Source organism: Cephus cinctus, unplaced genomic scaffold (genome assembly GCF_000341935.2).
Source record: "Cephus cinctus unplaced genomic scaffold, Ccin1 Ccin1_scaffold1601, whole genome shotgun sequence".
NCBI classification, from domain to species: domain Eukaryota; kingdom Metazoa; phylum Arthropoda; class Insecta; order Hymenoptera; family Cephidae; genus Cephus; species Cephus cinctus.
In genome coordinates, this window is record NW_014333898.1 from 112,742 (window position 1) to 125,778 (window position 13,037).

Sequence of the window (13,037 nt, forward strand, 5' to 3'; positions counted from 1 at the left end):
CCCCCAGGTACTCTCTCATCTATCTCGCGACGCTGATATTAATATCCAATGAACTCCAGCACTCTCGTGGTGTCTTTGCGGAGAAGAAGGCACATCGGCGGCCCATTGCGTATTCCGTCTGCGCCGCCAGATACGAAACACACGTACCTTCCAGCGAGCCACGCTTTTCATTTATAAAGGAGAGATACGCATTAATTTTGTATCAATTCGCCTCTGTGGGGTTGGCTCAGCCAGGGGAGATCCTCCTCCTCGCTCGAGGCTCAGAGGCGCGTCAAAGCGGTTACACGCGTGTAACGACTGCCAAATTCGGCAGGTCTTAGGAGCTGCTCTCCCACTCTCTCACTCTCTCACTCTTGCTGCGTTTTTGTGTTTCAGAAAAGCCAGGCTTCCAGTCGCCGTATGGCCCGACGATGGACAATGGAATGGTGAGTCTCCGCTTATGCTGCACGTTTCTCCTTAGCTACAGCATCCGCGCTCGAAATCGTATTTTCCCTGCTCTTTAATAGGAAATTCGTATTTGAAGCACAAGTTCACTGAGCTTGGAGCTTTCTGCTTCTAAGTTGACGTTATACACGGTATATCCGGTAAGGTGCTTCCTTCACTTTTACGACGACGATTGCCGAGGGCAAACTGAGCTGCTGAGCTCCGTTGCGTTATTCAATGTTCAATTGAGGACGAGCTGAGAACCTGTGGATCTTAACTTTAATATATCACTTACGACCTTCTTCATTCGCGCTCTCGTCTCTCTGTACCAATAGCTTCCAGCCTCAAGGCTATATAACCTATAACCTATAAGCTATAGCCCATCACTTTAGCTAAGGAACGACCCCTACGTGCAGCTACCATCTGACGTCGAAGCATGGCTGCTGACTGTGTGGACAGGCCACTGCCACGTGGAGGAGGACGATGGGTGGCTGTTAATAGGCCTCAATCACGTCTTACCAGCTCGCGGAACACGAATAAACTTTTTGACACGGCCTACGAGCTCCTCCTTTCTCCCTTCGCTATCCGCCCTTCAGGCTGCGTCTTCATACTCGTCATACTCGTATCTCTTGGTCGACTCTTCCTTCGAAAGAAACTTAAAAATCATGACAAAAATTGGCCTTCTAAATACTATTGTTAACTAACGCCATCGTTGCTCGCTAGTCTACATGAGCACGACGAGTACGAGTAAACAGGAGAGTATAGATTTTTCGAGGGTATAGGAAGGTCTAATCGGAAGAATATCTAATCGGCAGTTGTTAATCCATAAGCGATAAGCAATATTGATTCGCTAGATGATTTAGTGGCGCAGCCTCAGGCATTTCCACCGATAAACATGATCATCCTCCACTGGTGCTGCCACTACTAGTATTACCTGGCATTCCACGTGGGCTCCACGTTTTGCTTCTTCTTTTCTTTGTTGCAGGCGTACGGTGGCGGTGCGTTCGGCCCGGCGAGCGGTGGCCCCGGCGGCGGCCCGGGAGGGGGTGGCGGTGGCGTCGGCGGCGGAGGCGGCGGAGGTGGCGGAGGTGGCGGAGCCAGTGGGCCCGGGGTCGAAGGAGCAACGTATCCTCCGGATTCGCCGTACTTCCCTTTTGGAAGCAGAGGAGTTCCGCCTGCCGTAGCAACCCCGAGTCCCACCTCGAATCCCGCCACTCCGAGTGGAAACACTGCTCGGTTACCAAATTCCTCGGCCGGTGAGTCACGTCGTTGCTTGACCTTTCAATCATTCGGCATGTGCGAATCGCCTGTTGGTTTTTCGACGTAGGCCTTTCCGCAAAATCTGACAAGACGTTGCCGATTCGATAAAAAGATTTCTTCACTTTGTTGCAGGTGCGGCTACCGTCAAAAGAAAGAAAGATGTAAGTAGCCAGTTGCTCGCGTCGATTCTTATCGTATCACGTGACCTTGCTCCACTTCCAGATAGCCATCTCCAGTCGTTGTAATTATCATTGAGCTGTAACAATCGAATCGATCTCGTTCGAGATTCGAATGGACAAGTATACGCGTTGCCATTATTATGCCCAAAATTTCGTGACTTTGACCATACATATGAATACCAAATACGGAACACCCGAATGTACCAATTTTCTGTGTGACATTCGTGTTGCCCCCTTTTGCCGTCACGTCAATTAAGAAATCTTATCGTCTTTTACGTTTAACTGTTTAGAGTCTCGACGGACCGGACGCTGACGTCGTCACATCACAACATTGGGTGAGTCAATATGAGATTTTCTTTAAACACAGACTAGATTACCTCTAGACATAAGACACACGGTAGCAGCTGCCAAAAGATTTGAGAATCAACCTGTTATCAATGCGGATGAATTCCTTTGCAAAAGATGCGCTGCTACGCCAATGCAAATTGAAGAGAACTACTCATGCTCATTTCTGATCCCTGAATGGTGCATCCGTTAAGGCCGAGAAAAGTTGGGCGTCGGCAGCGGATAATCACTTTACCATGCGACGCCTCCGCGAGCGACATACATGTAGTTTCTCATGCGCCTATTTCTCCCCTTTGCTCGCTCGCAGAGTCCTACTACTTTTTTTTTTTTTTTTTTTTTTTTTTTTTTTTCCCCTCTTTACCCGTACTTTTCCTTCCCCCTCGGTCGCGGAGGCCTGATTTTTTGTTTTCTTCTCTCGTCGTCTCCGACAAACCGAACGAGTCTACTTTGTCGAAGGAGAACGAGAGTCTGTTGAATCTTTGAAGGATCGATTCGCTACCAGTGAATTAGGCGAACTACAAAGTCATCTCGAGTGCTAGTCAGTCGCGTCGCGCCGTATTGAAGGGTCCAGACCATTTTCAAATGGACTCCCTCATTCCGCTAATAACGGTGGCAGTAACGCTTGGCAACCTCAGGGACTTTTCGAAAATAATTGAAGTAATGCGCGAGCAGATAAATATATGGTCGCGTCGCTACGCTCGGTAAATCTTGGCGGTGCCCCTCGAGTCTCCCACGCTAAAGTTCAGCCCTCATCTACGAGGGTGGAAGTAGCCCCATAAGAGTCATAACTTATTCAGGGAAAGAGAACTGCGCGCGCGATTACCTTTCTATTAGGATATGGCGGCGCGGCAATTCGCAGCTCATCTGCCTTCAGTCCCTCTGCGGAGTCGCAGTCCCTGCCTCCCCTGACTTTGCCCCTCCCCCGTCTCCTCGAATCGTGCCGTAAGACTTGGCTGCGACTTCTAGGCCAGGTCTCCGTCCACTTGATTCACTTCTGGCGGTCAGAAGCACATGGACCCTATTCCTATTAGGCTCTTGTACTGCTGTAGACTACCATGATGTAACATTTTATATAATAGAAATTAGTACTACAGTACAGAAACGAAAATTTGAAAACTGTACAATATTTTAATACAAAAAATATCGATTAATAAGGTACAAGACATGTCATTAGCAACCAATGTAATTACAGAAAGTAAAGTTACTTAAACTTAAAGTGTGATGCAAAGTCACGCCCTGGCAGGAATAGGGATTAAGGCCGTGAGAGGACACCGTCGGGCCCAACGAGTGGGAAAGCAGCGGCACCACCGTGGGCACCGTGGGCACCGTGGGCACCGTGGGCACTGGGGCCCATCGGGATGCCATATGGTCTCGCGTGCTGTGGTTGCCAGAACGTGCAACCGAAGGAGTCTAGAGATCTACCCTATAGGCAGAAGGGAACGTGGAGAGGACCTTGGTTCACTCTAAGGCCTCTCTCTCAGTCGTTGGATCGACGGCCTTATAGGGGGTGAAAGAGGGAGATAGAGAGAGAGAGAGAGAGAGAGAAAAGGCACCAAGCGTCGTGACGTAGGACCAAGTCGCCCCGACGAATCAATTACGCGAGAATCGCGTGCAAACGGAGTGGCTCACTGCTAGAGACGTCGAGCCGTTTGACGGACACCTGTTGCTGGTAGCGCGCGGCCGGAGCTTCTCGCTCGCTCTTTACTCTTTTCTCTCCCTACCTCCGGCACTTTCCCCGCCCTCGCTGCCGCCCCTCTCACTCTTTAAACGTTGTTAGCTTCCGGTCCACGTTTTCGGGAGGCAGCAAAGAGTCCTGCCTCCCTGCCTCCCTGCCTCCCTGCCTCCCTGCCTCTGTACTTGGGTACTTGGTACATCGCAGGAACGTTTACCCCGAGTCCCGTCCGCACTTGGCGCGCCGGCAAGCGGACGTCGTACGACGGCCTCCGCGTGACTCGACACCGAACTGCCTCTCGCAGGGGAGGAAGGAGCCTCAGGAGCCTCAGGAGCCTCGCGATAACCGACCAGATGAAGTGTGCCGAACCGAATTGACGTGCAGACGCTTGGTGCGGCGTGCTGGAAGCACTCGACGGAAAACTGCACATACGGCCAATCCCATGGATCATTGAATTTCCATGGCCGGATCATCCCTCCGCGAATCTCCGACTATCTGGCTCTGCTAGGGCCATCTACGTCATCGCCGTGCCACCACCGCCATCGGCACCCCTCGCTAAACCACCAGACAATTAATCTATTACCCTCGACTCGCTCGAAATTTCCAGTGGTTACGATCGCGCACCCCAGGGTAGCCACCCCCCTGGCCGCGTGGCCTCCGTTCTCCATTTCACCACCATTTCAGAACGTACGTGTCTCTCTCGAATGGAGAACATCACCCAGGACTGGCAACGTTGCCGATGTGGCTAGTGGCCAGTGATCAGTGCTGCCGCTGCCGTGTAACGACTCCTCCGAGGATGCACGAGCAATTGTCACAGCTATGCCCATAAATATAGGCTCGAGCGTGTTAACTGCAGCTACCGAGGCAGCAGGCCAAGATGTAGACTGTACAGGGTACACCCTGTACCCCTTATTACTACTACCGGCGCGAGGGGAAATCGCTTCGATCGGATGACGAGGCGTCGTCGTTGCGGGAAACAGGCACGCAGCCACGCAGCCACGCAGCCACGCAGCCACCCTCGACTGTCGACTGCGACAGGGACATGTAAAACAGTAGCTCGTGGTAGCCCCTCCGTCTATTTATTTGCGCCCGGGTGCTGTTTGCCTTGGTGCCGGGAAGCGCGTGCGCGCACTCGTGGGATTCGCTCTTGCATTTTCGCGCACGCACGTGCGTGCGGCTGGCCAGTCGCTCCTCTTGCCGGGGGGTTATGTTTGTCCGCGCAAAGGGTGGATCATACGGACTAAAACGGGAACTGAAGTGTGCTTCATTTGTGGCGTAGCGGCCTGTGAAATTTTGGCCCACTCATCCCTTATCGATTAACGGACCTCCGTCCATTTCCTCCGTTACCATCCCCGACTCACGATCAGTCCATCTACACGTATATATAAGCACCTTCGAGGCGTCGAGGCGTCGAGGCGTCGTCTCCACCTTCGAGCAGCGATTGCGAACCAGCTGCCTTCGTCTTTAACGCAAATTAATGAAGTCGCGAATCGAGCATGCGTGTTCTACACCTTCCTGCAGTAGAGAGAAGAGTCCCAGGTCGAAGCTGCTGGCTCGTGTCGTGGGGGATCGTGATGAAGTCGTTGGGCTTGAAATTCATCGGAAAGCCGTGATCGCGGGTGCAAATAACCCCTAGAGCAAACATCCCTTACACCGCGTGAGCTTACATTATCTCTATTTGAATGTGTGCTCGAAGTGGGGAGGCTCGGGCCGATGCCTTCCTTTGGTTTCCTGACTCTCCCCTGCGCCCCCTGCACCCCACTGCACCCCATCTGTTCCCTTTCTCTCGGATGGCAGCGAGTTGAGAGGTCATCGCGATGCGTCAAGATAAAGCGGGCTGATTAGAATTTTATTATCCTGCGAGAAGAAGCGAGGCACAGGGGGGGGGGGCGGTACAAGAGGAGGCTGCTGGACCGAATAATGGTCCTCGGTGCTGGGCTCGCAGTGGCATATGGTGCCACGTAGAACGTAGAGTTTTTCAGGAGTTCCTTTCGCTTTTCAAGATGCAAGGATGAAAGGGACCGCCATCCTTGAGTTTACTTGACTTTCCTCCTTCCCTTCTGACCCTCTTTAAGGGGCACGCTCGCCCCTCCCTTCCGCGCCCTTCCTCTCGCCCGCAACATCGGAGCTCGCCCCTCGGAGCTCGAAAGCGAAGGCGCTCCCTTAAAGGGAGCCTCTTCCTTCGAACGTTACAGAAATATCTCTCGCTCGTGAGAGGTACGATTAGAGTCTTGAAGTGAGCTTGAAATCGGGGAGCGAGGAACGAGGAACGAGAGGATCCTCATCTTTATCCCGTCTACGAGTCTTTCTCTTATCAGGTTTTTCATTTCTCTCAAATTCCTTTAATTTCCTTTTCCAATTACTTGGATCTTCCTACCCAGATACCGGAAGTGGCTTCGTGCCGATCGTTTACGTGTTTAGGCGCTCCTGCACTCGGGCACAGAGAAGAGAGCATCTCTGATGCTGCAGGAGCGCTCGGGGCAGTAGCTCTATCCATACTGTCCCTGTGCTCCTCGTCGCTTTTCCTTCGCTTCGCCATCTCAAGTTCTTCATTCCAGCCCAGAACACTACACTGTAGAAGTGTAGAGGCTATAGGTAGACTAAGCAATGGAGGGGTTGCTACTAAATCTCACCCTAAAGCATCCCTACCGAGCCACCCCTAACTACGCTACTACTGCTCCTGCCACCCCTCGCTCAGTGCCTTCCAGTGGCGCCGACTCTTTCCAACTTTTCCTTATTCCCTGGTGTCCCGTAAAATTCGTGCAAGGCAATTTGATTGCGCTTAGTCGATCGATGTGCGAGTAATGTAGCGTTAGTGAACAAGAGAAAGAAACGAAGAGAGAGAGAGAGAGAGAGAGAGAGAGATTTGGAAACTAATCGAGAGGTAATTCCATTTGCCATTGGTCGTAATGCGCATTAGTAGGCGCCACTACGCCACTGGAGGACTAACCCAACCCATAGGAGCGAGACCCACCTCCGCCACCCTGCAGTTAATGTGTTCCAGGGTAGAACCACCGAGCTCGAGTCGACGAGGCAGTACGCCGCTCACCCCTTGCCCTCTCAACCCTCTCCACCCTCTGCACCCTCTGCACCCTCTACACCCACCTCGGGATCTCGCGTCGGCTTGCGTCGGCTCAACGACAATCGCGCGTCTCTTTGTTTTACAAATTTCAACTGAATTACCGAATCTCCTTTTCGGTTTTCAGCTTGCATTAAGCGTTGCTTTTTGCCTGACCTAATTCATTCGAATCTCAATCGGAAACCCATATAAATCTTAAAGTTCGAAGCAGCCGTGAAATTCATTTTTCTCATAAAGATAAGAGCTTTCTTTTGCGTTCCGGGTCATTGACTGATCGTTAACTATTTCAGTGCCTATTGTTATGCCGTTATAGTATATTGCTGTACCGCAGGCACTACCTATGTCTATGGCTATGGCTATATCTTTCTCTCTCTCTCTCTCTCTCTCTCTCTCTCTCTCTCTCTCTCTCTCTATACCTACAACTTATTGTTAGATATTTTCTTGGGATTAAGGAGGGAGGGACGAGTGACACATCGACTAGGCCGAGAAGGAAGCAAACGAGCAAGCAAAAGGTGTATTATAGCTGCACGTACCGAGTTTACACAGTTGGTCGCGCGAGGTTACCTAATTATTTGTAAATTGTCCAATGACGAAACACCTACATCGTGGCGAGCGCCTTCTTGTATTTTTTTCATGATAAGCGTTCGATTTATCACGCGCTTGAATAGCTTGAATAGCTTGAGCTTCGATCGGCAAGATCGAACGAGCAAAATATTAAGGCGAGTTGCCCAACGAGTTGGCGATCGCCGCCAGTTAAAGGATTTGAATGATAATAGCGACAAGAAGTAGAATCGTAGGAGCAATTATTGGACCATGAGCCTTCGAGCCTTCGGAGGCTTCGAAGACGCAAGTCGATGTCCTCCTCCCCTCTCGATTAAGGGTTGTCGTCACGACTAAGCAACGTGAATTCTATAAATAGTTACCCGCACGACGCATGCCCCATTGTCATCCGGTCCCGGTCCTTCGGTACTCGTTAAAGTGGACGTATGGCCGACCTCGTGACAACCAGTACCAGGATTAAGATAGCTCGCTCCGCAGAGGACACTTTGGAAGACTCAGAGTGAAACCAGAATCGAATCCAGTGAAATAAAATTCGGAAGCTCATCCCCTAAGGACGCGGCGCGATCGATCGACAAGGGGGTAGCAGCACGAGAGAGCGAAGAAGTACATGAATGTCGCGTCCAGAGGGAATTAGGCGAACTTTCAGGTAGGAAGATGTCTAACTGTACCGTGCTGGTGTCCCATTGTTCCTGCTTCTATGGGGTCCGCACCGGGACTCGGTGGCTTTAATTATTTTACGGGGGTATAAATAGGTACATAGGTACCAGCTACAGCAGCAATCTTGGAATGTCCTTACTGCACCTGAGCTCAGGTTCCTTCAAGTATTTTTGCTGTTCTCTTGCGTTTTCGAATGCGTGCGCGCGTGCGTCCTCTCCTCGAATGACTCGAGTATCTAGTAGTAGTAGCAGTAGTAGTATCTATCTAGTAGCCTTCGACAGTTGCTATTGGCTCTTTCGCACTGTATACGCTACAGCGACAGATGAATAAATAAATAAATTAATTAATACAGCAATTAGATGCGATTGCGCTCCGCTCGTTATGGCAGCCCGTGTCCATTAAAGTCGCGCTTCGGTACTAGCCTGCCCGCAAACATCCTCCGCCATTTAGGTTAATTTAGCTTCGAGTAAACACCAGTTAAACTTTTAATCGTAGCCCGCCGCGTCGCCATTTCCGTCGACTGAATCGTGACGACGAACGATGCGATGCTCGAAGCCGAAGCCGACGCCGACGCCGACGCCGAGTTCGACTCGACACAATGATCCAGCGCTTATTCCGTTTATCCCAGTGTGTCTCCGCAACCCTTGTGACTCTTTCGCGTTTACATTTCGACGCGCTTCCCCGTGTGAACCCTTGTGGCGCACGTCGCATCCGTTCCCTTGTGGCTCCTCCGGCGTGCGCTTTCATTCATCGTATCCGGCTACCACTCAAGAGAGAGAGAGAGAGCGAGAGAGAGAGAGAGAGAGAGAGAGAGAGAGAGAGAGAGAGAGAGAGAGAGAGACGCTAGCGTATCCAGAGTAATTGCGAGCGCGACCGCAACCAGCAAGAGACTGCTGGAGAAATTCATGTAAATCTGCTATGAATTTATTTGGGCTACTAGTTGACTCGAGGAGACTTTTCTAGCTGCTCAATTAACTTTTAATGCAATCGAAAGAAAGAACCGAGAAACCGAGGCCCTCTAGTCGAATGCACCGAGATGATGATCCGGATGAGTCTACGACAGATACGCACTGCCCGATGCAGTGTAAAGAAAGCAGAGAAAAAGGGTCGTAAATCGCGTGGGGGTCGAGAGAACGTGGAGGCTGCGGGGGACGAGGATGGTCGCCAGGATGGCGTGGAGGGTGAGGAGGGCGTGGAGGGCGAGGAGGGCGAGCAGCGCTTCGTACTAGTTGAGGTTTTTGACTCAACAAGTGGGTCAATGTTTTCGGGACGGACGCGCTGCGCGCTCTGACATGGCGTGCTCGTTCGAAGAAAAAAACGGGCCCTTCTCGCTAGGGGTTGCTTCCCGGGGGCTGACTGATCCGAGGGGCCGTTGGGCCAAGGGACAGCGGGACGGAGGATGATACATACACGCACCACACGCATAAGAACACGACACGCGCACGAACGCATCATTACACGGGGGGAACATTGACGCGCGCGCACACACAGGGAAAGAGAGGAGTGCGAGAGAGAGAGAGACGGAGCGTGACGTTGGGTCCCAGCGAGAGCGAGCGAGCGAGCGAGCGAGCGAGGAACAGCAGGGGCGCAATCGGCAGGAGTGGGGTTGCTGGTCGACAAGGAAGGGGATTGGCGTTTGCTTCCCCCTGCGAGCGTCAGTCGCGTCGCGTACTTTGAGCGTCTAGGTGCTTTGTCGTTCGTTCTTCTGCGCTCTGTTATCGCGTTGTTCATCCCTGCGATTCGGCTTCTCCCTCTTTGTCGCACATTGAGCCTCGTGTCTCGATTGATGCTTAATGGCTACTGCCTCGTATCTCGTGTCTCCCACTTGATCAACGTTCTTAGCAGACACAGCTTTGCGAGGAACGTAAAGTTGCTATACATGTGCCTTATACTGTTTGACCCATTTGAAGCTGTAAGATTTAGTGAAACGCAGTGTTGATACAGTGAGCTCGCAGTGAAACTCGTGTTTTCAAGGAAGTGCGTCTCTCTTGCAGCGACGATGAGAACGAAACGCCAAGAAGATTCAGCCTACGTAGCTGGATAAGCAAACGACTCGCACGTTGAAAAGTCTATCAAACTTTTCTGAACACCGTGTGTATATCGTATGTGCATCAGATACACGAATTATATCGAATGCCTTACGAAAAAGACTAGTGATAATTATGAGACTGGCGATCCTGGGGAGAGCAACCTAAGTTGACATTGCGAATCGGAATACTACGGGGGTACGAGGGTAACAACGGCGAGGAAAACTCGAGGAGTGGTGCATCGATTGAGTGAGCGGCGATGAGGGAGTTCGGCGTCGTCCGAAGCATCGGCATTGCGAGCACAATTTGATATTCGGCGAATCGAGCTTCGTTCGCTCGAATCGGCGTCTCGGCTGCCTTCGCTTCTCCTCCATCTTCCTCGTCTCTTTCCCCGTCCCCTTTCCCTCCCTCTTCCTTGTCCTCCTCCCCCTCCTGCCCTTCTCCAACTCCTCGCTCTCATCCTCATCCTCGTCGCCGTCCTCATCCTCGTCCACGTCCACTCCCCTGTCCCTCCAGGACGCCACTTTATTCTCAAGTGCTTCGTAAGATGCAGTCGAACACGATACTTCGTGACGTCGCTAATACCGAGAAGCTAATGGGCAACAACAATAATAACCTTAACAACAATGGATCACCAGGAGCGGACATAATGTTCCAGATGGAAGACGAGGGCCTAACGCAGCTAGGCAGCGTGTTTCAGTCAGCGTATCAGTCGATTGTCGGCGGAGGAGCACAGGTAAACACAACGAGCAGGCCATCTTCTATTCCTCGCGAAACAGATCTCGGGCTGACTGACGTCTTTAGTCGCCGATGGTTCGATAGATCCGCGGTCCTCGCTCGAGTATAACGATATTTGGGGCTTCTGCTCTGACAGTTGAGTGCGTCTTGCGAAGGAGAAGTGCAGCAGCAGCAGCAGCAGCAGCAGCAAGCGCGGCATAAATACACGTAGCCTATGTCGCCTATGTCGCCTATGTATGTACGAAGAACGCTATCGTTCCGGTGACGTCACGATTACGTCAGGAACATGGCTGCCGTCACGTGGGCGGGCACGCCGTCCTCGCAGTCTTTTTGTGCCGGCACCCCTCGATACCCATGCCCATGCCTATATCTACATCTACGACTATAGCTACTATAGCTACTATAGCTACTATAGCTGTGTACCCATACCCATGCCTCTACCACCTATACACCGGGTGGCACGCCGCAGGACTACGAGGGAACTTTGCTGCTTGCGCGATCTTCTCTATCGCCACCTAAAAAGGGATAAAGAATTACGAGATGGAAAATGGAGGAGAGAACATTTATAGAAACTGCTCGCTACAGTTATACACATCGGTCGATCGGTTCGCGCGTGACTCATCATTCAGGCATTGTTTCGTTAAATGGAATTTATATATAATTTAAATGCGGCTTAGCCAGAAATAATGCGATTATACGTTAGCTTATTCTGTTTGTTAATCTTCTTTGCACACCATTGTCAGCCGTATGGACCCGTTGCATCCACTAGCGCGAGAGCGGCTTCCCTTTTGTGCGAGCCTGTACTTGATTTTAGTACAGTCCCTCTTGCTGCTGGCTTACGGACTGGCTCTCAGAGGTTCTCACTTCCTCGGCACCGTCCGATCTTCCTTCTTCCTTCTTCCTTATGAACTACTTCGCTCGGCTGTCCATCTTTTCTTTTCTTTCGCTGAAAGCCTCTGCCTCTACCCTAAAGTTTCGCATGTTAATTCTCCCTGGTACACCCACACTCTCTTGCTGCGAATCTCTCGACGTCCTTCAACGTCAAACTCCTCGCAGCTCACCCTTCTTTTCCCGCGACCCCTCCTCCTCCTCCTCCTCCTCCTCCTCCTTCTCCTCCTCCTTGAAGAGGAAAAAGAAGACGAATAAATGGCGGAGCCGTTGGCCGAGTACGTTAAATACTGATTCGCTTTACTGCGACCCTAAATGGACGGTCAGATTTTCTAAAAATTCGGAAGCTTCCTGAAATCCGTTGGAAGCGCCAAGATGTATATGCGCGAGGTAAATTAAAATATTGTCGGTGCTTGCGCAGATGATTCGTCTTATATTCTTGAGCGTCATAACGGTAAGACGTGCGCGCGCGCGCGCGTTCTGCTCTCGTTCTTTTGCTGCCGAGCCTAATTGTCTTGAAGATTGTACAATTGCTAGCGAAATGAATGCGATGACGCGAATACTCGAAGATAACGGGTTGTCGATCTGCACGAAATCGACAGCTGTCCTCCGGGCATTGTCAGGAACACGTTAGCGGCGCAACGCGAGGATCGGCCGTCGCCGCCGACCTAGAGAGAGATGCACTCCTGGCGGTGTCGCTTGCAATTAGCACCACTGCTTTCGTAGCTTTCGTAGCTTTCGTAGCTTCAGAGAGACAGGATGACACTTCCTCTCGTCCTTCGTTTCCTTTTCTAACGATTCTCAGAGACACTCGCAGCTTCCTTTTCGTACAATATAAACATTTTTTTGGCCTTCTTCGCCGAAGGGTGGAAGTTGGTGTTTTTTTTCCCTCTCGAGTGTCTGGTGGAACCCGTTTCTGATCGCTTTGCTAAGGGCGGTCATTTCCGGTCTGCGCTTCCTCCCCGGACCTCATATCCGGTTTCCTACTCTCGCAATCCATGGACTCCTTGGGCTTGGCTCTGCGTTTCTTCCTCCTCGTGCATCCCTGCGTTCGGGTTTTCCAACGTGCACCTCAAATTTTGCATTCTTTCCCGAATTCTCTACTGTCGAACTCTTCGCGAGCAGATTCCAAGTATTGTTCGCAGCCACGATTTCCGGGCACTACACGCCGAAGTCAGATGATGGAGGGGGGGGGGGGGGGGAATGGG

General features: G+C 51.5%; 1 protein-coding gene across 23 annotated transcripts in view; it reads left to right on the top strand.

Moving 5' to 3' along the window:
* Nucleotides 1-13,037, top strand: part of LOC112493599 (protein daughterless-like) — a 53,275-nt gene that overhangs the window by 8,376 nt on the left and 31,862 nt on the right. For 20 of the 23 annotated variants that reach the window (XM_025090770.1, XM_025090774.1, XM_025090775.1 and 17 more), the window contains 4 exons: nt 376-425; nt 1,409-1,679; nt 1,816-1,844; nt 2,153-2,197. In XM_025090770.1, coding sequence (XP_024946538.1) covers nt 376-425; nt 1,409-1,679; nt 1,816-1,844; nt 2,153-2,197 — 395 coding nt within the window. Of the gene's footprint in view, nt 1-375; nt 426-1,408; nt 1,680-1,815; nt 1,845-2,152; nt 2,198-9,826; nt 10,940-13,037 lie in introns of those variants that run through there. The other 3 variants (XM_025090790.1, XM_025090791.1, XM_025090794.1) reach the window with 3 other exon arrangements.